Source organism: Seriola aureovittata, chromosome 15 (assembly GCF_021018895.1).
Source record: "Seriola aureovittata isolate HTS-2021-v1 ecotype China chromosome 15, ASM2101889v1, whole genome shotgun sequence".
Taxonomy (NCBI): Eukaryota; Metazoa; Chordata; class Actinopteri; order Carangiformes; family Carangidae; genus Seriola; species Seriola aureovittata.
In genome coordinates, this window is record NC_079378.1 from 15,604,345 (window position 1) to 15,628,656 (window position 24,312).

A 24,312-nucleotide genomic window follows, 5' to 3' on the forward strand; every position below is an offset into this window, starting at 1 on the left:
AAACATAACTTAACTTTGTAGACAGTTGGCTGAATTTAAACACAAAAATTAAAGGCCCAGACAACTCATGCTGTGCTTTTTATAATTAAAGCACAGGCTGATGCCAGTTTCTGTTACAGCCTCTTTTTTTTTTCTTGAAATCATTCCACTGTAGCTTGTTCCTGCCACAGTGGTGTCATTTTAGATGTAGGAGCCCCAAGACCCTATAATCACCTCCGTCAGTCTGAAATATAAAAAGGAGTCCTGGCTCAGTTTGTCCAAAGTGGCTATAAGCCAGTGAAAACCAGTGCCTTATCATTTATTTACAGTTTCTAAGGCATTCAGTTATTAATTAAAGCAAATCAAAGTCAAAAATAGTATTGAAGCTGTATATTTTAGCATGTATTTAAAAAATCAACTAAGGGTTTTCAGTCATTATTTTGCACTGAAAATGACATTAAACGTGTCAACAACACGCCCAATTCCACAAGCATGTATCGATCTTTATCAGTCCTGCATCACTTGTAAAGATGAAGTGTAAAGAAGGAAGAAAATGTTTAAATGCTAGAAGTTCATACACAGCAGTCATTTCTTGGTCATTTAAAGTAAAGCAGATTTTTCTTTTATTCTTCTTTTAACAAACGGGCACACTTTCTGCTATGTCACAAAATTACACACGTTATTACACATCATAGTCAGCATTATTTGGCGTGTTTGATATGTCTTTAAAACAAGGTTAGTGTGTGAAACATATTACTGTACACAGTCTGTCAACTGGATGTTCAAGATACAATCTAAAAAATGAGTAAGTTGGGGAATATTCACATATTTTCTTCAAGAATGAATTTCATTTATGGATGGAGAATAAACATTTTTTTCTCTTTTCCTGAAATCATCAAAAAAAATACAAGCCATGTTTGATGTAAATGTTTACTTTACATAGTTTACAAATATAAACAAACCCAGTAAAATGTGAAAATACATGTAAACTCACATTCAGTCATTAAGGCCAGATCGCACTGGATGTCATTACTGACACTAGTCACTGGATGCTGTTCAACTGATGCTTTCTGACTCACTCCAGCTGAGAGACTTGAATTAGCAGCATCAATGATGCCATGATGCATAATGTTTATTTATCAGTACGTCTCTTCTATCATCTGGCTCTAGTTCATATATTTGGACACCAGACTTTTTTATTTGAAATGTTCCGTCCAAATATGCTACTTTAGCTTAGTAGGTACTTTTTACACCGACTAAGCTTGCAGGCACACTTCAGAGCTTTGTTAACTGGGCTTTTCCTCATCCACTTCTTTAACTTCCTGCAGCCAAACTCTCAGCAAGAATGTGGTCAAAAAGCTGCACAATGTCATTCTGCCCTAAAGTGGGTAACAGTCGCTAAAAGTCTACTAACCTTACAACATCCATTCTAGTTCAACTGTGACTTCTAAAAATCAAACCCAAGCGTGAAGTGGTGATGGACCTGTATTTGAAAAGGCATTGCTTCCAGTGCGTTTCTGCCTTTAAACTGTCTGTCCTAATCAAAGCGTCAAGTCTTTGTGTCAATAAACCATCATGTAAACAAGTCTAGTAGTGGGGGCAAAAAAGTAGTGGGGCCGTATTGCCTCCTCAAGTGATATTTAAACATTTAATTCCAATTCAAATGCACTGCCACTCAAACTGTGGCTCTGGTGTGGGATTGGATGAGCCTGTTTAGCTGTGCTCTTTTGTCATGCACAGCATACACACATAATTTTTATTTTGTGATATGTTTTTGCAAATGCTCAGACCTGTTTGAAGACGGCAAGGTCAGTGGACTCCATCACAATCACTGTAAATATTACATTACACACGATTGTTTTCAATATAAATGAACATACATGAGAAAGTTTCCTTGCAGAGCTCAGACAGGCTATTTCCTGCAAACTCATCCTCAAATTAGACAAGTTTCTCCCTCTTAAAAAAACTTCCCTATACTTCTCTTTACCTACATCCCTGCAGCTGCGTAATTTCACAAGAAAATGAGCCATAAGAGAAAAAATCATTAACATCAGCAAAAGATATTTCAGGCAGAGATAATGGCTCAATGTGCTGCTCAACGATCAGAGCAGCCAGCAGGCTTTGCAGCCTCCTGTGTCCATCGCTATCTCCGCATCTCGCTCTCACAACATCTAAAGCACATGAGGGGGAAGGAGCACTAAAAACACATCTCCTAAGGATAAAAAAGTGAGAGGGTATGACAGCAGTAAATTGGCTATTTCCTCCCCTGAGCCTTACTCCAGTCTTCCTCGGCATGCTGAGCAATTTGAATTGTGCTGTAATTGCTTATGTTGCTTTTCTCTGCTCATCATTTCTACAATAGAATTTGATCTCATTGCTTTTGCCTGTGGTTGAATTCTCAGCCACTCAGCCTGGTAGGAATGGTACTAAGTGGCGTTTTAAGAAAAGAGGCAGAGCAGAGGGACTGTTGCACTCTGCTTTTTGATGAACGGAGCGAGAAGAACCAAAAGTTGAGAAGGCATAAGATCTCTGTGTGACAAAGCATCGGCTCCCATCTTATCACTTTTAAAATGAGGCCGTTTTAAAAAAAAGTGCTGTTTTTTTGTGTGTGTGGTTCAAAGCAGTTTAAGTGCGGTGCAGTTTTTTATTAACTTGTTGTAAAGTGGATTATTTTACTCAACCACTGTATGACGGAGGGAAAGGAAGAGCCGAAGGGGCAGCAGAGAAACGGATGTGACATAAGTCATGAAATAGAAATCAAGCTCAGGTCCGGTTGCAGTGGAGTAGACTGGTTATAGGTTTTGGGAGCATGTATAGTGGATGTAGCCTTAGGCGATGTGCTTCTTGTTAAAAAAAGTGGATGTACTTTGAGTGTGAAGCAGGCTCTAGATAGAGTGTTTGCCCAGACAGCACTTCTCATTTCAGCCATGCACTCATGTATCTGCTCACGTTGTTCCCTTCCGTTCATAGAAGAGAACTCGAGCAAAGACATGGCAGATGCTGCAGGACTACTGATATCTTTTAACTCTTGAGGAGGCAGTGGTAAGAGAAACAGAATAATAAAATAAAGTGAGAGTATTTTTGAAAAAAAGAAAGAAAGAGAAAAGTTAAGAAGGAGCATTTCCATTTCTTCCTCACAAATGTCCTCTGTGGTTCATTCTGAGTGTTGTGATGGATTTGAAAGTGGTAGCAAGAGTAAAAGATGAGTTGAGGATGAGATGGAGGCTTCAGTAGCTCCAACACTTCCAGTCCAGGATGAGTGTAGGCAGCAGCAGTAATGGTAACACAAGCACTGCTCGGCTAGCTGCTCCCCGCTGACTCCCTCTGGCCCCCGATTCAATGTTAGAGTCCTTCTCAGAATAAGGCGGGATGACATTGAATTCCTCGCTTTCTTCCTCCTCCTGCTGCTCCTCTCCCTCGCTGTCCTCCATCTGCAAAAGCAGGGAAAGAGTGATTCTTCCAATTAACAGAGGTGGTGAAGCATGCGGGGGAAGGTCAGTATGTAAACTTCACAAGATAGTCCACGTGAAACACAGAATTCACAACTACATATGAAAATGTCCTCAAGCTGCAGCCAAAAACAGCCCCGGTGCTGACATGACTGTGGACCAACTGGCAAAAACCCTGCAACAAATACAATCTTTGCAAAGCCAATAACGTAACATAGTATATCATACAGTGTATAAGGGTCTGCTACTTGGCAACATTTGAGTTTCCATGTTAATTTGAATTATGCTGCTTCGTGTTCAGATTTCTAACAGTCCTTCATGACTTCAGAGTTGAAACAGTCCAGACCTACATACACTTGGGGCCTGCTCTTCATGAAAGATCAAGATTTATTGAAAATAAATGTCAGTGTGAAAAAGGCTCAGCTCTGGCTCTGTAATAAGTAAACTAAACTCCTTTGGAGGAGAACAGAGAATATTGACAACGTTGCACTGCTCTTATAATGAAACTGTTCTAACTTTTTCATTTATTTGCTGGTTGACAAGAACTGATGACAAGGTGGTGCTCGCCTCAGCTATAAAATTATTGGCAAAAAGGAAAGTATTCTGTTCTTTCAACATAACGCCGTCAGGAATGTGTTTTAGATGCCGGCATGCAGGCAACAAATAGGTTTTATTCTGGAGGCCATTAGACTTTTAAAAAGCTGCAGTACAAGAAATTATTAATTTAACAGTGCGAATAAATTTGGTAAATGCACTTGCATTGTACCACTTTTTGACATAATGTTTGTTTTAGATCATTTTAGGAAGCTAGATTTTCAGATCTTTCTAACATGGGTTTGAATGAAGGGTTAATCACAAGCGCTATTCTGTCTGTTTCCTAGGGGTTCTTCTTTTAGAACAAACCAAACAAACCAAGATAGAAATGGTGACAGAGTGCAGAGTATATCAGGTTGATGCCTTACTTACTTTTCTATATATCAACACGCATTAAGGCTGATTTGCAGGTATAAAAAGCAGCCACGCGCACAGGGCTCCTCTAGACTGTGGTGTAACAAAACATTAAAGACATCAAAAGGAATTAGGTGGCAACTAATCAACAACTCTCAGAAAACCACGTCTAATAACTTCGATTTTGAATTTGATTCAAAGTATGACCCTAGTCTTTGTCTCTATTCAGCCCATTATTGTGGCTAAGAAAACAATATTCATAAACTGGCAGAAATCCCAGATCCAGATCAACAGCAGAATCTATTTGATAGTTGCGTGGCTCAAAACCAATCTGTCTTCCAAAATGAGCGTCTGAGGTTTGCAGCTGAAATACAAATACAAACACAGTATAAGGACATTTCCAGTGTGTATCAGGACACAAGGTGATACACGTCTGGCCTTTTCCATTTCATTAGGCCCCTCCACACAAACCCTTTAAAAACAGAGGGCCGCTCCACGTGAAGTCAAATTTGCAGCTGTGGAGGGCAAAGCTGTAGCGGGAGACTGTACTGTATAAAAACAGGTGGATGGATACTGATGCTTGCTCGCCCAGCTGTTGTTTTACATTCTGTGCTTTTTCCCTGCAAATATATGATCCCAAATCAGTGAACATGTGCTATAAAACAAATTTTTGATGTTTGCATATACATTAAGCCAGTTGGTAAAAGTTGAGTGAATCTTGAGACAAAGTGATTGTTTTGTCATTTTTAAAGAGAAACTTATCATCACCTGAAAATCAAGAGTCTCTTGAGGAACCGCTAGGGTGGGGTAATGTAACTGACAAGACTGACCGGTGTTAGGAGGCAAACTTTGTCTTCTTGTACTGTACATGAAATTAAACACGTTAGAAATGTATAACACAATAGTCTGCGGAAAATAAGTAAAACCACATTGTCAAATGTAAAAATGATATAATCATCAAAGAGTGTGGACAGACTTCCACCATGCCTTCAGAGTATCTGTCTGGAGAAATATTGTCACGTTTTATGTTAGCTAGACCCAAACACAGACAAAACACAAATGCTGTAAGGTGGAGTGAAATGACTTTACTGAACCAAAAACACAAGGAGCACAGGAGTAAGGGACGTAAGGAAACACTGAAAATCCAAACAGAAGTTCCACAGGGTAAAACAGGACGAACTGACCTGGCCAAAGGGGAGCACAGAGACTACATAGACACAAGGGAGGCGGGTGATTGAACACAGGTGAGAGGAATTAGGGCAGGGCAGACAATCAAACCGGAGGGAAATAGGACAAAGACAGGAAATAAATAGATCATGAGACACACAAGGAAAGTAACTACAAAATAAAACAGGAAATGACAATGACCAAACTAATATAGTCCAAATATAATATAAAAGCTCAAACATAAATTGTCCATCACGGCAAACCATGACAAATATATAATGAAGAGGAAAAACTAAGAGAACAATGCCATATAAAATAGAAAACAATTTTAATTTTCACCAATCAGTCCCTAGTGAAATGCATCCATTGTAAATGAGAAAAATCATAAAACAACATTGTCAGCTCAAACAGCTGACAAAATAATATTTTACAGAACTTTATACATGTATATATATATATATATATATATACATCTTTCCTTGTGCACTTAGATTTCGGGATAGTGTCATAATTCAGCAAACTCTCATTGTTGCAAGCTTATATATTCCACATACATCCCTCTAACTGCTATGGGATTACCTTCAATATGGCGAAGCCTCCACTCAAACACAGGAAGTGAGTGTCTACTGGCTTGAAAGAGACTGAGCCTTTGTCTATGACCTTTGTTTTGGCCCAAGTTTTATTTTCTAAAGTCTAGTCAAATTGGCTTTGACATACCACTGGCATCAAAACTTGAGGAGAGCATTGGCTCTTCCTCCTTTCAGTTATTGTTGTAACATAACATTTTCAGTATCCATTTCTAATTTTTTAAGTTTTTGTGAGCAATTGAGTTTGATGTTTTTCTGAAATTAAATTTTAATCTTAATAACATCATATGAAACTTTCTTTTATGACAGGAGACATTTATTGGCAAAAGAAATGGCATCATCTAAACCCATTTCAGTGCTACATAACAATTAGGAAACTCAAATGCATCATCTTTAATTAAACTGTTTATGTGAATGTCCATTATGCAGGCCAACAGCAGCAGCGCTTCAGTGCTGTAAGGGACTATGGGATTGGATAGGAGGAACAGGAAATGAGGAATGAGAAGGATTAAAATGGTGAGAAAATTAGGAATATGGAGCAGATGAGTGTTTATACATGAATATTAACAGTAAGGGTTGAGTCTAATGCTGCAAACACCTACGGCTAATCCTGAGCCACAATGAGAGGTAGGGGTAATAGAGGGAGAGAAATAATCTCAGGTTATGAAGAGAACTGCGGGGCATATCTCACTGCTACAGTCCCTGTGATACTTAGGTGTTACCACCTGATACACAGTAAAACACTTCTTCAATTCAACTTGTAACAAGTGTTTAACAACAGCATATGGTGAGACAGTGAGGAAGTAGAGCGCACTTACACTGGTGAATTCAGGGAGAGTGTTAACACTGATGTGGACCCTCTCCTGGAAGACACGCGGGGGAGGCTGGGAGGCTGGCACAGGAGTGTGTTCCACAGGAGGAGGTGCAGAGACTCCCATGGAGTTGATAGCGTTGCCTGAAACAGAATCAGCAGGGGTCATCTTCATTAGGTTCACACCATTATTCGCCTTTGAAGCGTCACCAAAATATTATCAGTGGCTTTCTAAGAATTACAACTATACATAGTATGCATGATTGAGAAAAATGCATTTGAATTAGTTACTTTCTAGCCTTTAGGGATCGCATTACTATCTAAACCACTGGATGTATTGCCGTTATATTTGGTAGATATATCCATGTGCCCCTCAAGATGAACTGTAATAACTTTGGTGATCCTCTGACTTTCCATGTAGTGCAAGGTCAAAATTATTATTATTTGTCTAATACTTTGTTTTCTGACTAAATACCTGTACAACTAATGACCCATCAGCCACAATAGCACTTTTTTTTTTGGTGCTAAGCAGGGAAGGTTAACATGCTAACATGTTAAACTAATATGGTGAACATAGTAAAAATTATAGCTAGTAAACATTAACATGTTACCGTTGTCATAATGAGCCATGAGTATATTAGAGAACTGGTACCATGTTCAAAGATGATTTCCTATTCATTCCTATGAAAGCTGCTCCCTGGATGCATATGTCTCCACAGGTTTCCTAATGCTTCCATGTTTTAGGGCCAATAGAGCATGCTCGCTCCTTCTCCAACACACACAAATCACGGGATAAAATAATTTATTAATATGGCTCTTCTAGACTATCCAGACATTATTGAACTGAATCAAATTCTGATATTAAAAATAATAATTTCAAATGATGCTCATAAAAATGTTTTCAGCATTTTTCAGAAGCTCCTTGTCCAATGAATGTGTTTGAGAGAAATTGTGTGCCATTGTGTGACGGTCCCGTGCAATACCACATGCAGCCACTACACCTAAATCACTTCACAGCCCAGCAATTTTCCTTGGAGCTTAGTTTTGAGCATGTTAGCTTAAAGCGACATTGTGCTTAAGTATAGCCACACAGAGCCACTTCCGTAGCTGTATTGTTTTTCCTTAAAGAAGACAAAACTGCCTGTGTAATCTACATCAAAGATGATGGTGAAAATTAACTTCAGAATGAATTCATTGCAGTTTTAGCTTATTCAACAAAAGCAAAATGGTGGAATACATAAAAGGAAAATTAATATTACTAAAACATGGGAATGTGAATTTGTGTATTAAGCTCTGTTTATTTTCTTCTCTCTACATGTTGCCATCACAATTTAATTTATCCTAAACAATAAGAGGAAAACTGACCTCTACTGATTCATTCAAGTGTGGATTCTTCTTTCAATTAAAATAACATATCTGACCTCTGACCCTCATTGTTTCAGTGTTTCACAGTAAAAATTGTTAGACAATTGTTACTGCAAGTACATTTTAAATAAACTGAGACATTTATACTTAATCAGTACTTCTTGAGGTGTTTCTTTTGGTGCTCTTTCCACCCCAGTTAGTTTGGCAACAATTCAACAAGAAGTCACTTATGTTTATCAGATTTCGTGAAATGATTTGTTGACTCCACAGAACATGGAAATCCCATTCACATTCGGCAGCCAACCACACTAAGGAGAATGTCCCTCGCCATTTATTTATTTATAAGAAAACATTATGGTTCAGTAGTTCATCCTCTTTATAATCAATTACAACCCACCTCATTTGAATTCTGCATTAATGCACATTAAAAAATGTTCAGTTGGAACTGCATCTCAATCATCAATCAACGTCAGTTTAGCTTCAACTCAGATGTGAAAACTAAAAAGGTAATATTTCTTTTGTCATTATCTCAACAAAGGAAAAATTATCAGCAGCAGTAGTTGAGTTGTTTAAAATCAAACTGAGCAGCGTGTCTGAAGTCTTGAAACAGTCTGTCACTCAAACTACTGGACTGAGTTGTAAGAATAATCCAATGTTTCTGTACTGAAATATTCCTATATTGAAAACTCCCAATACTTTGATTTTTGATTGACATGTTAATGTACAAATACAATAATCTTGGTAAGAGGCAGTCTTCATGAGCATTTATCCAATTATCTAATGGAAAATGTTTATCAAGTTTTTCAGGTCACACCTGTTAACAACTTCATCACTACTTAAATGGTATATTTGGACTCATTTCACTGCAAAACAGTGAAAAAATACTTCTGCAAGACTGAAACATCCATAAAATTAAAGGAGCTATTTGTATGTTTTGCTGTTGCTATATAGCCAGCGTTAGCATTAACAACTGTTTGCTTGCGAGTCTTGCCAATAGCTTCAGAAATCATTGTGTCAACAAGACCAGAGGTTATAATACTCCCTCTGAGCTAGTTCTTCAGAGCAGACTCTGCACTACAGTGACTCAGTATGGGAAAGTGAAGAGACCGCCAGACGAGGCCGAGGCTTGCGGTTTAGCATGCAAACTTTGTGATAGGAATAGAAGCAAAACAAGAGGGTTTCTTTCCACCGCTGGAGACGGCTCTTATAAGTAAAGGAAAGAAGTTTGATGCTGATCTCACGGCATGTCTTCTAGACTGGGAAGTAAACATCTGTTAATGCTAATGTTAGCTATGTAGCAATAATAAAACTTGCAAATATCTCCTTAAAGGATTATTGTACTGCCTGTGGTAACCTTGTGACATTTTACTCACGCAGACATATGTTGTTGCTGAACATATGCAGGATTCGCTGACAGCCCTGCAATTCATTCCCACTGCCGTCACATGTGCACCACTGGGACACTTCTGTGCTGCTGTTGCTCACATAGTTGGGAGTCATGATGGTTCCTGGATGAAAAAAGAAGAGGTAGAAGTCATATTATTGGTGCAACTTTAAAAAACTTTGTCAGGAATATTTCCCTCAGGCAGAAGATTTTCAATTTTTTAATGCAGCACACACCTCTATGGAAGGTAAGACACGGTCAGCCAATGATATTAGTTTCCCATGGGGATCCAGTGTCACCAGTTTTCCAGCTCTCGATATTGATAATTACAGGTTCACAAAGTTACTTTTTATACGGTGTGGGAGACAAAAGGAAATTATATTACCTGGAACATTTTGTAGGGCTGCTGGATACGCAATTTTTAAATCAAGTTTATTTGAAGTGATGCTGACTGGATTCCCAGAGCAGCAATTTTTGCAGTTGACCATTTATGAACCCCTGTAGATTTATTTGTGTGACAAAATTAAAATTATATAAGCCAAATATCACTGTTAGACACCTACTGATGTTTTTGCTTTCTTAACTATTCCCTCTTTTGGCCTCTTTCCTGCTTTCATTTCTTTTCCTCCATCTCACCTATGAGTCCAGCGTAGGCCTTCAAGCACATGGCTCTGCTCTCTCGCATACAGCCAGACGCAGACAGAGGGGAGGGCTGGCAGTTATGTTGGAAATCAGCGAACCGGGATCTGAAACACACACACACACACACACACACACACACACACACACACACATATACAGAGGAGATTTTTTCATGTGTCAGCACAGGGCAACAGTTCACTGTAAAGTGCTTTGACAATTTCATTTTGGGATTTGGGGTCGAGCTATAACAAAACAACACAAACCACACTATACTACAGTGTAAGAGTGCAAAAAAAATTTGATAACTGTGCACTTGAATAAAAACCATGTGTTATTTTACTTTGCTTTTTTCCCAGCCCAACAACACCACCCTTTTCTCTTTAGGAAAGTAGTTAAAAACTTTCTTCTCCGTGGGGCAAAACACTAAAAAGTCAGGTCTAATATTATTATTGCATTGTAGTCCTACAGTCATACATAGTCATGGTACTGGTACTGAGGGAGAGAATAATATCCTAAGTATTGACAGTAAGAGCTAATTCCAGAGGATTAAAAGCTGTAGATTTTAAGAGTAGATGTCTGATACTCACTATTAATCTTTACAACAAGCACAAACGTCTTAAACATCTTGTCATATAGTTGAATCACTCAGACATTTCATCATAAGTCTGAGGAAAATTTATGACACTGTATATCTAAAACCAAAGACATGCTGAGTGTTTCTGTGCTGTTCCCACAGTCTTCAGTGGAAACACATGGAAAGCTGCATGTGAAACAGAAGAGCCTCATATGAGCTGTAGTTCGTGCTCCTCTCTTTTTTTCTTTTTTCTTTTTTAAATCTGTTACTAATAATTCAGAGGGAGGATTTTGCATGACCTTCTTGGGTTCTATTAACTCACATATTTGTTTTTCTCTTATCATGAATAATCTCTGTAACATTTAGACACAGCCTAGACTGTTATTAATGTCAGAAATTCCTATACATGTATGAACAATAAGAAGAGATAGAACTGACTAAAATCACCCTCACAGAAGTTTGGCATCATCATACCGATGAGCAGGAGCATAGCCATGAGTTCTGCGCCACTAAAAGCAAACAGCTCTGAGTCCCCCATCCATCTTTGTCTGTCTGAAAAACATAATCCTTCTGGGCTTTGTTGTTGGGCTAAAGAATTGTCTTCTGCTTTTAATCCACTACCATAAGTCAGGAAAGGATAAATTCAAAATAAAAACTTAGTTTTTTGATACTTTGATATTTGAGCTAAGAACCAAGCAGGTGCCAGAATTTATGTAAGTCACAGGCTAATAAACGATCCTGTCCTCCACTGACTCTGTTGTTTTCAGGACATCCTGGATTGTGTCGTCATGGTTGCATGGCCACTTATCACGGGCCAAAAGCAGCTGGGTTCTGAGGCCAAAGACCTAACAAACCTGTTGAATGTATTTTACTTGCTCAAAAGGTGACTTGTCAATACTTTGACACCTTCATATGTTGGATCCATGTTAACATCGGTTAGTCGTTTTCTTCTCTACATTTGGTGGTGCACTGCTGCTTTTTTTTGGTGTGTTACGGACACACACGGTGGGATATCGTGAAACTAATTTACATTACTGTCCACTCTAATCAGGTGGCATGTGTATTATGTTGCTAGCACGCTCGCACGTGTGCATGTTTGTGTGTGAGCTGTTAAGAGGATTAGTTGATAAGACTTGATCAGCATCTATTTTGATAACTAAGTTATTTTTCAAGCAAATACCCCAAATGCATTTGGTGATTCCAGCTTCTTAAATGTGACAGTTTGCTGCTTTCCCTTGTCTTATAATTCAGTAAACTGAATATCTTTGGATTTTAGACTATAGACTATATGAATGTGTCACTTTGGGTTATGTTAGATTTGGATGGGCATATTTCACCATTTTTTCATGTTGTATAGATTAGTCTAGAAAATAATCAATAGGTGAATCTATGGTGAAAATGATTGTTTGTCAGTTGTGGTTCTATATGTTATACAAACCAAATGGGGCTTGCTCATAATACTGCAGCTAGTGGTCAAAGCCTCAACATTGTGCCTGTAGTGTTGCTGTTCTTGTTGGCTGCATTGAATAGGGAGCAGAGTCATTCACTGTGGTTATTTTTGTAGTATCTGTGATTCATTTTCTGATGCTTTACACCTTATGCATTGTTCAACCTGCATTTCTTCTATTCTGTGTTGGTCTAAGGTACAAAACCTATTAGGGACACTTGAGGTCTTGCACCCGTCTTACCTACACAGCTCATCTCTGGAGCAATAGTTCTGCAGGCTGAGGCAGTTAGGCTTGCCCACCCTTTCCTCCCCTCTGCCATTCTCCTCATAGGAACATGACGGGACGATGGTTTTCCTCCGGCGCTCCCCACACAAGGTGTCAGAGCAGGGACAGAAGAGCAGAGCGAAGCTGTACTCCTCTGGCACGCGCTCAAGGAAGCGCCGCAGGGCTCTGTGGCATTTCTGCCGGTTACAGTTGTTCTCGGAGACTGTTGCTCGCTTGGTGCAGGCCACGACATATTCTGATCGCAGGGAGCCACATTTCTCATACAGGCCACAGTCCTGAGCTGCCTTCAGACACTGGTTTTGGCCATCCACAGATAGAGTGGAAGCTGAGAGGGTAAACGGAGTAATGTATATCAAGAAATAAACTTATATTTCATTCGTGTTCCAAATGAGTAAGAGTAAAAGTAGTGCTCTACCTGCCATGATGGAGGCCATACGTGACATCTCAATGTTTCTCACCAGATTTAACTCCAGTTCTTCATATGGAGACACCTCATACTCATCATATGCTAAAAAACACAAGCATAGTGAAGTTATAACATGAATTATGCAGTTGAGATTAAAACACACACGCACACACACACACACACACACACACACACACACACACACACACACAAGCGTGCATGCCAACGCTTAAACCCACCTGCAAATCTCACAGTCCAGTAGACCCTGAGGCAGTGTTCCTCCCTGCGAGAGCCACGCTGACACTTGCAAACCTGAAGGGGGCGGTACTGCTGCAAGGAGTTCTGGGCCTCCAGGCACTCCAAACGAGCATCTGGGCCAAGGGGCGACACCGCCTCCTCAGCTGCACAGTACTCCAGCAGTCGATAGAGGACCATGCAGGACTGCTCCTGGATGCAGCCCTGCTCCGCCACCAGGCAGTCAAAGGATGCAGATACTGGAACACCACCTGGAGGAGAGGTTGATATTGTCAGTGGACAAAGCTGTTGGCTGCTTACCAACATTACCCTCAATAGATTCGTTGCTGTATAATGCATATCTATCATCCAATATTAGTCCTTAAGCTAAATAGGCTGTAATTACAACAACAAACTAAGAGCTCCTTAGACTCTCCACTGCACTGCAGGTTACTATAATATCCAACCAGGAAGATTAAATTGAAAACACACGAGTGTAATGGAGCAGCAACGTGAGTGAAACATCAGTGCTTCTCACAGAAACACAGGAGTCTCTGAGATAATTTAACAACACCATAGGGTTGTGTTATGGTTATAATTATATCATAATTATTTCATCATCTTCTCGTTGGGACTCCTAGTTGACTTCTCTCCTGTTATTATGCACACAGGTGTATCATACTTTTTATGAGTACACCATTTTCTTCAGCACACCATCTCCAAGTTTGTAGTGACGAGAGTCACAAGTCCATCACCATCCGCCACCTCAGACTGTGGTACTGTGTGAAAGCCAGGTAGTGTGTGTTAGCGTCATCTTTTGTATCACACACAACAATGCTCCTGGATCAGTGGTCTCAACACATGATGTCATAAATTCAGTAAAATCTATGGTGTCAAGTTTCAAATATGCCGTCTGTCAGGCTTTAGCTTATCCTCCGTCATAGCACCTTTATTTAATTTTTTTTTTGCATTCTGTTGTTTAATCTCCTATGCTAATGTCACATGAACACTCTCCCTGCTGGTCTGTTCAAGTGCTTTTAAGCAACGTGGGCAACCAAGATTTGAGAGTCAGCTGCCTAATAGCGTTGCATTCATAAGTTCGGCAGAAAATTTAAAAAAAGAACGAAAAAAAAGGATGATTAAACACAAAGGTTTTGAAAAGTGAGTTTGGTCATTTCCTGCATGAAAACGGATGTTGTTCAACATCCATCTCTCAAGTCTTTGATGCCTCTTGGATCTTGGACAAAAGCAGAATTTCCAATAGAGTCCCTTCCACTTCCACAAAACCACTTTAACTGATTTTTAGCTTCCTCAAGCAAATGTAGAGCTGCCATAGTGGTATAAACGGATCTGGAAAGTAGCAAACATACTTCAGTCTAAAAAAACAGTGATATGCTCTTGTAAATCATTGTTAGCAAATAAAAAATGTACAGTGAAAAATGGGCTTAAAGATGTAAAAATATTGGTGTGGTGCTTGAACATTTTGGATGTGACATATTAAGTATCTACAGTACAGAGACATGTACTCGTGGATGTCTTGTACAAAAGCACTGCTGTTATTATTGTAAAAGGACACATGAACAGCTGCGGGCAAAACCATTTGCAGCAGGGTCCCTTCCACTTGGAACAAGCTTTTTGCCAAAGCCAGACACTGTCTCCACATGTAATGATAAAGACAAAACCAATTTATTCAGCACAGCTCATGTTTTTCTCTCCAAAACAACTGATACTTTTCTTTCCAATTTTGCTTTCAGACAGTGACTTGTCTGAAATACCCACTATGAGGATGTTTTCCCCCTGAAGTTGTCTCAAACAAATAGTCTGAGGGAAACGGTTTTTATATGATGCATCACCACATTGCACCTGCAAAATATGTTGCTTGAAGATATTGTAGAATAACATCAGCCATATATGTATTTAAAAGGCTTCATCCCATTAAGTTATGCAAGGGTCGTTGAGCACAAATGCGTTGCATATCACCAGCCACATTTCCTCTAAAACGAATACATTGTTCAGTATAAAAACAGCTTTGTTGGTCCATAGTCATTAAGCATTAAGGCCGTTTTGATTGACAGTGTTGTGTCTAGATTGATTGGAAGTGAAAGACTAAAAAAATCATTTTATAATACTGATTATTGCTCCATGAAAAACACAATGCTGGAAGGCCAGATGAAGCCCGAGGAAGAAAAGATGAAAGCCCTCTTCATAAAAATACATTCTAAAGGAGCATTTCAGGAAAATGATTTTCCTAAATGTGACATATAATTGTCCCCAGCAATTACACTTTATACCCAGTGTTCCCAGACTGAGAAAGAAAATAGCTTGAGTAAGCAATATATATACACACACACTTTTTTTCTGCTTTATCTCGTTAATTTGCTATATCCTGTCACTTTTTAACAGCACAAAAGGAACAGGCCGGCAGACTTTTAAAAATATATTCTGCAGCTATAAATAAATATCGTAAACGTTCACGTTTGAACTTAATGCTCGCCTGTTAACAAATATCTGCACCTATTCTATTCTCACATGTAGTTATGCTTCAGTACATTAGCATATACTGTACATCACACAAGCTCATATACGGACACACACACACACGGCATTGTGTTAGATTGGTCACACACTTCGATTAAGCTCCTGCTGACTGGCGGCACAAAGCACGGCTGCAATCCAATTCTGCTGCTGCATGTTTTGCAATCTCAGGCACCACATGAGGTCCACGTCTCACTTTGGCATGAAACATATCATAAACAGAGGCTACGCTTCATCGCCACAGCAGGAGACCTGCCAAGGCTACTGCAGTGACTCCATAGGCAGAGGTGGGACAAAAAAAACACACAGAGCAATGACTCATATTCAGTCACAGCTCCCCAAGGTATGTAAAGGTGATGATTACCTGTGTATTTGTATATCTATGTATCATGATACCTTGATAATTATACTAAAGTATTAAATCCCACCATGTTGAGCTGCAATTTAAATAGACTTCATGTAATCTCCTGTTTGGGCAGCGAACAGTTTATTCATTATTCCTTCTCAGTGTTTGCTCCCCCAGGCTTACCATTGATAAAGAGAGACTATCAGCAATTTTAGTTTCCGAGAACTTCTGTTTGTGCTCGCGCACGCACGCACACACACACACACACACACACACACACACACACACACACACACACACACACACACACACACACACACACACACACACACACACACACACACACACACACACACACACCACACACACACACACACACACACACACACACACACACACACACACACACACACACACACACACACACACACACACACACACACACACACACACACACACACACACACACACACACACACACACACACACACACACACACACACACACACACACGCACACACAGATAAGAAAAATCTATATAAAGTACAGAGCAGCTCTGTTAAATCTCGTCCAGTAGACAGGTCATAATTATTTCCCTAACTTGAACATTATTTAATGTCATGATGATAAAGAAGCACCGTGCTCACATTATGCTGTTTGAGAAGTAAAAAGTAAAAAGTCCGGGTTGGTGGAATTGTTGGTCTGAGCGTGGAGAGTGTTTTTTAAAGCAAAAAGAAAAGGAAAGAAAAAGCGAATGGGAGATGAATTACTGTGATATGTGAGCCATAATACACTCTATTGATTTCTCACTCGGGTGATTAATAGAATTTGTGAGGCAAAGCTGATGAAGGTTAACACCATCAATGGCAAACCACACACCGTCATTCACGGGGAGCAAAGTGGTTTGGCAAATTTCTCTTCCGCCCTTTCAAGCGCGTGGGATGGGTAGCAGAGCATCCAGATTGTTTGGGAGTAATTTGACTTGAGAGGAGCACATGGTGGGAGAGTGTGACTCTGATGATGTGAAACACGTTCGGGCATCGTGACGAAAGGGACTCGTTGGAGGGCTCAGGCTCGAGGAGGAAATGGCAGCAAGGCGGCAAGATGGAGCAAGTGAGACTGGAGAAACATGCCACTTGATTGTTACTACTCATTCAGCTCACCGGCGATCAAACCAATGGAGTTCCTGGCCGGGCTGTACGTAAATGAGTGTGTTGACATGCTCGTGGATGTTAAGGCCTGATATGGTCGTTTGTGTTAGCAAATTAAACATTATTGCATCGGGTCAGACTGTCATGGAACTAAACAAGAAATTTTGCAGATGCCAAATTGGCTTTGGGAAATTGTTAAACACATTTTACACAATTTTCCAACATTTCATAGACAAACAATTATAGATTAATAAAGAAAACAATCCGCAGCTTAATTGGTGATGAAAATAATAACCATCAGCTGCAGCCCTAAATTCAACAGTGTTTTTTTTTTTTACTGTTAACTCTGATGACTCTAATGTCCGAATGCCTCACAATACCGCCCTGTTGTGTTCATTACTGTAGTAGCACATTATTTCAGTGCTTTTGATTCCCTTTGATAACCAACATATTTAAGATCTTCTGGATATCATCTCATCCTGGTTGGTGTAAAGAATTTGCAGTATTTATATGTCCTGTCTCGTGAAATGAATATATGAATATAATCAATATACTGTGTAGTTAACTGAATGTTAATTTGCAAGTACACACTAATTGGCCTTAAGAGACCAAGCTGGAAAACATGGGAGCAAGTAAGCTGCAGGACAATAGAGCGCATTCATAAGTCAAAAGTAATAATGATTTTCCTGCCAAATTGCTTACTTTAATTTTGATTTAAGCTACTACATTCAAAATATATATATTTATTAAAACTTGGACAGAGCAGATGGCTAATGAAAGGGGTGTCTTTGTAAACAATAACTAGTAGATTGGGTCCAAGCCTAAAAATACACAAAACAAAAATGTGTGACTGACCCCATCTTCAAGAATGAAAATGCCTTTATTTCACACAGTAAAGCTGGATTAAAAATACTGCACCATCTTGTGCCATTAGTGTTTATCATGGATTCCTCAGTGAGCGTTTGTGAAGCCATTTCACTTTCTGACTTTTTGATGAGCGTCCCCGGTCCAGACCGCAGCAGACCTCCTATCTGTCGGCCTGCTCTGTCTGTGTTTCAGTGGACAGGTGTCTCCTCAGGAGGGACACAGCTGTTTCATCAGTGCTGATTTACACATATAGACACAGTCATTTCTGCTGAGCTCTCCATTTGGCACTTTCCACCAATCAACTCATCGGATTTAAATTTTCTATTAACATTAAACATATGCTTAACGGTTTGCTCATATTCTCTTTGTTATGTGGAATATTGCAGCCATTGCTCTGGGCAACAGAGCTCCTCTTAAAGAAACTGGATATGTTTTTTCTATAATAGAGATGTACTTATATTCACACTCTGTGAACTACCAATGACCTTATTCTTATGTTTATTAGACAGATTAACAAATGTATTTACTGTTTACTTGCCATAAAAAACGTGTTACGTATGTTTTTCCCCATTTTTCTGGGTATATTGATGTTCCCTGAGCCACTCGCTCCATACCTCAGCATTTATAGGACATCTAACCCTTTTCAGCTCTCATCTTTGCAACTCCTCAATCCCTCCATGATGCTGCACCTGCTGGATTTTATTTTTCCCTCCGAACGGTCTGCCTCCAATTTTTGCCAAATCATCCAAAAATATCTCCATACTATATGCGTCTATTTCACATCTTTCTTCTGGTGACTCCTGTGGCTTTCTTCACACAGTCACATCAAGACCACATTGATGACAGCAATAATATGTCTCGTCTAACTGAGGAACACATACAGTCTCACTCGATAACTAGGAGAATAAAAATACATCTTCTGTACAAAGCCCACTTCAGAAAACTTGATTTCTTTTTTTTCCCCCTGACAATACCCTGTCTTCACAAAAAGCTGCAATTTCATCTAATCGCACTACACCAGCTGAGACAGGGGCCTTGCCAGCTTCTTTTCAAAAAGTTTAACATGTAACAAAGTTTCACATGTCCTGATCCTTGAATTCCCCAAAAGTGCCTCTCATGCATGGGCAAATTACACCCTTGTTTGCACCTCAGTTTGTGCGAGCTAACAAGGCTGAGTCTCCGTGTGACCCGAGCAGTGAAAAGTGCAGCACAGTTGCACTTGCTTTAATCAGTTTTCATGCACTCACCCCACAGAGGCGACACCAAGGCTGGAAATATGTGCAGTGCTATGCAGCCTTCGTCAAAATGCTCACTTGCAATGAGGAATAAGCAACTCAAGGTGTGACCACTCTAATTATTATGGCATACAGTAGAGATGGGAACAGTTCCCCCAGGAAGGAACATTTTGACCGCATAACACACAAATGTGAGCTAGAACAGAGAAGAGAGAACTGGGAGCTGGATCCAAACACTGCAGAAAAGATAAAAAAATGACTTAATTATGCCTGTTTGGGATAATTGGGCATGTGATGAGGGTCAAAGCATCCAAAGGTGACAACTCACTAGTGTGTAAAAGAATCATCATTTCATGTTCTGAATCAACAGTTACCCATTGTACTTAATGAGCTGTGCCACTAGATTGTGCAGACAACATCCCTCCTCTGTACGCCATGGTCAAATGCATTCTTGCATCAGATGCCACATCAGCCAGTCAGGGTGTCTGGAGCTGTGTCAGTATCTCAGGCTTATTCCTTCTGCTGCCTGGTGCAGTCCTAAATTAATTTCTTGGCCAGAAAGTGATACACATATCGACAGCTTCCATCGGGCTGTGGGTTTTGTTGGTGCCATCAAGCGTGTAAAAGTGACAATCAAGATGCAGAGCACACACAAACAAATTAAGTATAACAGACAGTGACACATAAATGATGCGAATTAACATTCAAGAAACTTTCTGCTTTTAAGCAGTGAGCTGGATAGTGACTTCGGTAGAAAACAGGTGATTCAGACGCCCACGTTTTCATGTTGAAGTTGTTCTTGATGGGAGCATTTTAATTAAAAGGATTTCTTGAAAATAAAAAAATCAAATATTTCAAATAATTGCATTTTCAGAAAGTGTATTTTATAGTTTTTTATCTATGTAATGTCCAATGGGCAAGTTGCCAATTTAATCTTTGTGTGCTGTCGTCCTAAACGAAACTGAATTACAAGCACAGAGTACATAAAGACAATGGCTCAGCAGAAAGAGAGAAAAAGAAGAGTCTATGACACAGTGGGAGAGATAAAGGGGCCATGGGTTGGATAAACCTGTGTGCACAAGGTGCACCCCTCTGTGTGTATATCAGATAGTCAAACCCTGAATAGAAACACCTCGAGCATGTTATTAGTCCACCTACGACCTGTGTAACTTTACACAGCCTGGAAATGAAGCTCTAATAAATTCATGACAACCGTGTTATGACTCAATCACGTCCACTAAATGAAGTACCAAAATAGCAACACTCAGTCAACAGTTGCAGTCTGTACTGCGACTTTAGCAATAATCCACAAAGACCTTGCAGCAAAGGGTCAAAGTCAAGTTTAACGTCATTCAACAATAGCCAGCTTTCTACTGATTTATCTGGGCAAAGGTTCTGAATGGACACATTCAAAGTGATCTCATGCATTATATGTGAGCTGTTTTTCCATTACAGTCATTCATTTGGAAATAGAAATTGACAGCAGATGTAAACAAGGCATAACTGGGTGAGAATAACTAATATGTCATCTCACTTTTAGATCAAATCCGAGACACGTATCAGTTTATAAATAATGAATCGTGTTTTCAAGATACTGAATCTAAGTGTGTTCTTATGTAGTTTGTAGTATGGTCCTGACATGTGGGGCTTTTGTTCACAGGGAAGCTTTCCTGACACATTAATGATGACTTTTAGCCCTGAGCTTTGTGGGGCGTCAGTGGTGACAGACATTTTGGGAAGGCTGTTGTCTACATCTAAAGTTCCCACCTCAATAGTTCCAGTTGTTGAGCTTTTCGAGGCCAGACATATTATGAAGTATAAATAACATTTGATGAGATGAAATACAGTTCAGAGGGATATTTATACATTACCTATAGACGTAGGCAGAGAATGTCCATTAGACTGACACTTCACAGACTATGATTAGGCTGTAAAACTGAAAGCAGCTTTGTAATATTCACTCTTCTTTAATGATGTCAATAAACAAAATTTAAATCCAATAAATTATTATGCAATTAGGTAGAATGCCCGAATTCAACATCATGGCAGACAATTTAATCTGCATTCGTTATTACTCCGATCTCAATTAAATAGCACTTGAAAATAATTGCTTTTCTAGGTATGATTTCTCCTAAGTGCCTGTCAGGTGGATCTGACGCACTGGATTTACTGGGTGCCGAAAGGTTTGACTTTCACATGAAAGCAGGCGTCATTTTATGATACTTATGTCTCATGGGCAGCCTCACCTGGCATTATCTGAATTTTCCTTGATGCAGTGAAGCCACGCACCTCCACTGTAATAACCCTGACATTTACAGTGTTTTACATGTATTTCTGCAGTAAAGAGCACAGGAGTTGTGTCCTCATATGCTCAGTGTTAACAGTGGATACAGATACACGACCTGTAGACAACACATGCAATCACTTTCAGATAATGAAAAAGACTCTCTGCTCCGGCTCGAGCGTTGAAGAGGATTTATGATCAAAAATGACATAATTCAATATCAATAACCACAGATCAACAAGCATCATGCTCCACTGGGACATTTCTTATCCAGCCACAGTCACTATTATTGGCATTTAATGATTATAACTCATTTTGCAGGAGCTTGTGTGTATGTGGTAGCAGAGAAATTCATATTCATATGCTCTAATGTTCACCATCATTTGTCCATGTGAACATCAGGACAAAGACTCATAAAGCACTGACACTATCCATTATGTTCCTGCCATGAAGTTATGATTTTATTTGCTTTCATATTCAATCCTTCATCCTATCAACTTTAATGCACATTTTATGTAAAATGTCAATAATTCAAAGGTGTGGAAGCCAACATCCTTTCATGTAAAGGAGAACACCATTAGTTGAACAATTCATGTGTGATATTTCCATGATCTGGGACTGTCCAATCAATATTTGGAGATGAACAGCTCTCTTTGGAACGCAGCCAAGGCTGAAATATAACAGACCTGAACCCATGATGTCATCCACATGTAAAATATAAAGCTGCTTCTTAGGTAATGCAGGGGAAACTGATTTTATGGACCTCTGTAATGTTATTCCGAGGGTCATCTCAAAAGTTACACTCAAACCTGATCACCTACGAAACTGAGAATGTCCCTTAATTTTGAATAAATATCTGTCTTATGCTTATTTTTTTTTTTTTTAGCATCATGAGCCCCCTGTCTTCTTAATATTGTAAATTTGCAAAATGATTAAGTTATTACCAGCAATAGAAACTGAAATCCAGTGTCCTCATGTGCATCTGCTCTGGTGGTTTTGTTATAATCAATAGCCTAATTGTCATGTGCATAAGAATCTCTTGTAGACAAACATGCATTCTTGTTCAAGTTAGAAAAACATATTTTCCATCAGGGAAAACACAATCTGAGCCAGACAGACTAACTGAATGATACAGTCTCAACGATGGGTAATATATTCTACATCTAAAACAACCACCCAGCTGTTAGAGATGAGAAATATGATGCTTACTATGAGAGAAGACGTTGAGCAGAAGTCCAATGATCATCATCCTGTCCGGTGACATTGGAGAGTTGGGGACTGGGAAACTCGGACCCGGCTCGCTGCAGCTCAGTGACCCGTCTCCTTCTACATCCAGCCTCCTCCTCCTCTGCTGCTGACTGAGGCAGATCGGATGGGCTAGTACACAAAGTTGGCAAAACTGAACCGTGCACACAGCTGGAGCGATTCAAGTTCTCGCGATTTTTGTTGTCCCATTTATTTGTCGGATCCCGGTTCTGTTGATCTCTAGTGAACGCATTCGGCAGATTCCAAAAACACGTATCCAAAAAGTTTCTCTGCAGCTGCTCAGCTCCAGCCGCACAGACCACTGTCTCCAAGTGCGAGTTATGTCGCAGTTGCACTGGTGTGTGGCTGCATCGCAGCTCCACAGTTGTCCAGCTGGAGTGGAGATCACAGTGTTGAGACTGCGTGGCGCATCTCTGTTAAAGGCGCAATATGATTGGCGCCTGAAAAGGCTGAATATACCCGTGGGATGTTAACATGTTTCCTGTGGGAGAACAGCTGGGCTGTTGCAGACAAGTCCAGCCGTTAACATGACGGACAACACAAGGTATATACTTTCTATTGCATTAAAAAGTCAATTATGTTTGGGGGGGTGTGTGTGTGTGGGGGGGGGGGGGGGGGGGTTGTCAAATATTAATAGCTCATCAACAGAATTCTCACTCACTAATCCACTTCATTAACTAAACAGTTTTTATTGTTTATTGTGTCCTTATGTTTTTAAAGACTGACTGTGTTCAGAGCAGATCTCCACTGAATGAACATTAATGGCCTTGACCTTGAAACTGAACTTATATTGTGTTTTTTTTACACATGCATCCGCATTCAGTGAAAACGTGTTCTCATGCAGATGAAGCAGAACACAAATTCACTGACAGACACTGCCCTCTCGTTTCATCTCAACCTATCTGATTGGGCCGTGGTCGTGTCTCTATAGTGTCTCTGCTGAGGTGAGTTTAAATTTTCAGGGTTAAATTAAATACGCCCCCTCATTTGTCAGTTTGCAGCCCCACACTCTTTTCCACTCCTATCAGATTACAGCTGGCCTGTGGTTGTGGGTTGCTTGGACCAGAGGGGTTGACATGTAGTGGAAAATAAAAGAATAGTATACCTGTAATACTCACCCTTTTTTTAATTTTTTTTTTTTATACTTTTGTCCCCAAAAAGACAGTTTCATTGTGCAGCTTGTGTCTGTGCATGTACAGATACTGTACAACAAAGGCTGCCTTCCCTGTATTATTCCTTCCTGTATAAACACAAAGCAAATTTGCATTTGATTGCACTACAGCTTTTTTGGAGAAGTAGTTCAACTTCTCACAGAGACTTCTTACACATTTCTGTTTGAATCCTCTGAA

At 39.7% G+C, this 24,312-nt stretch overlaps 1 protein-coding gene across 1 annotated transcript; it reads right to left on the bottom strand.

Moving 5' to 3' along the window:
• Positions 1–567: 567 nt before the first annotated feature.
• On the bottom strand, positions 568–23,459 carry LOC130183039 (GDNF family receptor alpha-4-like). Its single transcript, XM_056398348.1, has 8 exons — positions 22,907–23,459; positions 13,285–13,551; positions 13,055–13,147; positions 12,595–12,964; positions 10,327–10,436; positions 9,680–9,814; positions 6,949–7,085; positions 568–3,410 (listed from the first exon to the last, which is right to left on the bottom strand). Exons 1-8 carry the CDS (start codon positions 22,959–22,961, stop codon positions 3,207–3,209), a joined length of 1,371 nt encoding a protein of 456 aa, XP_056254323.1. The 5' UTR covers positions 22,962–23,459; the 3' UTR covers positions 568–3,206.
• Positions 23,460–24,312: the final 853 nt, after the last annotated feature.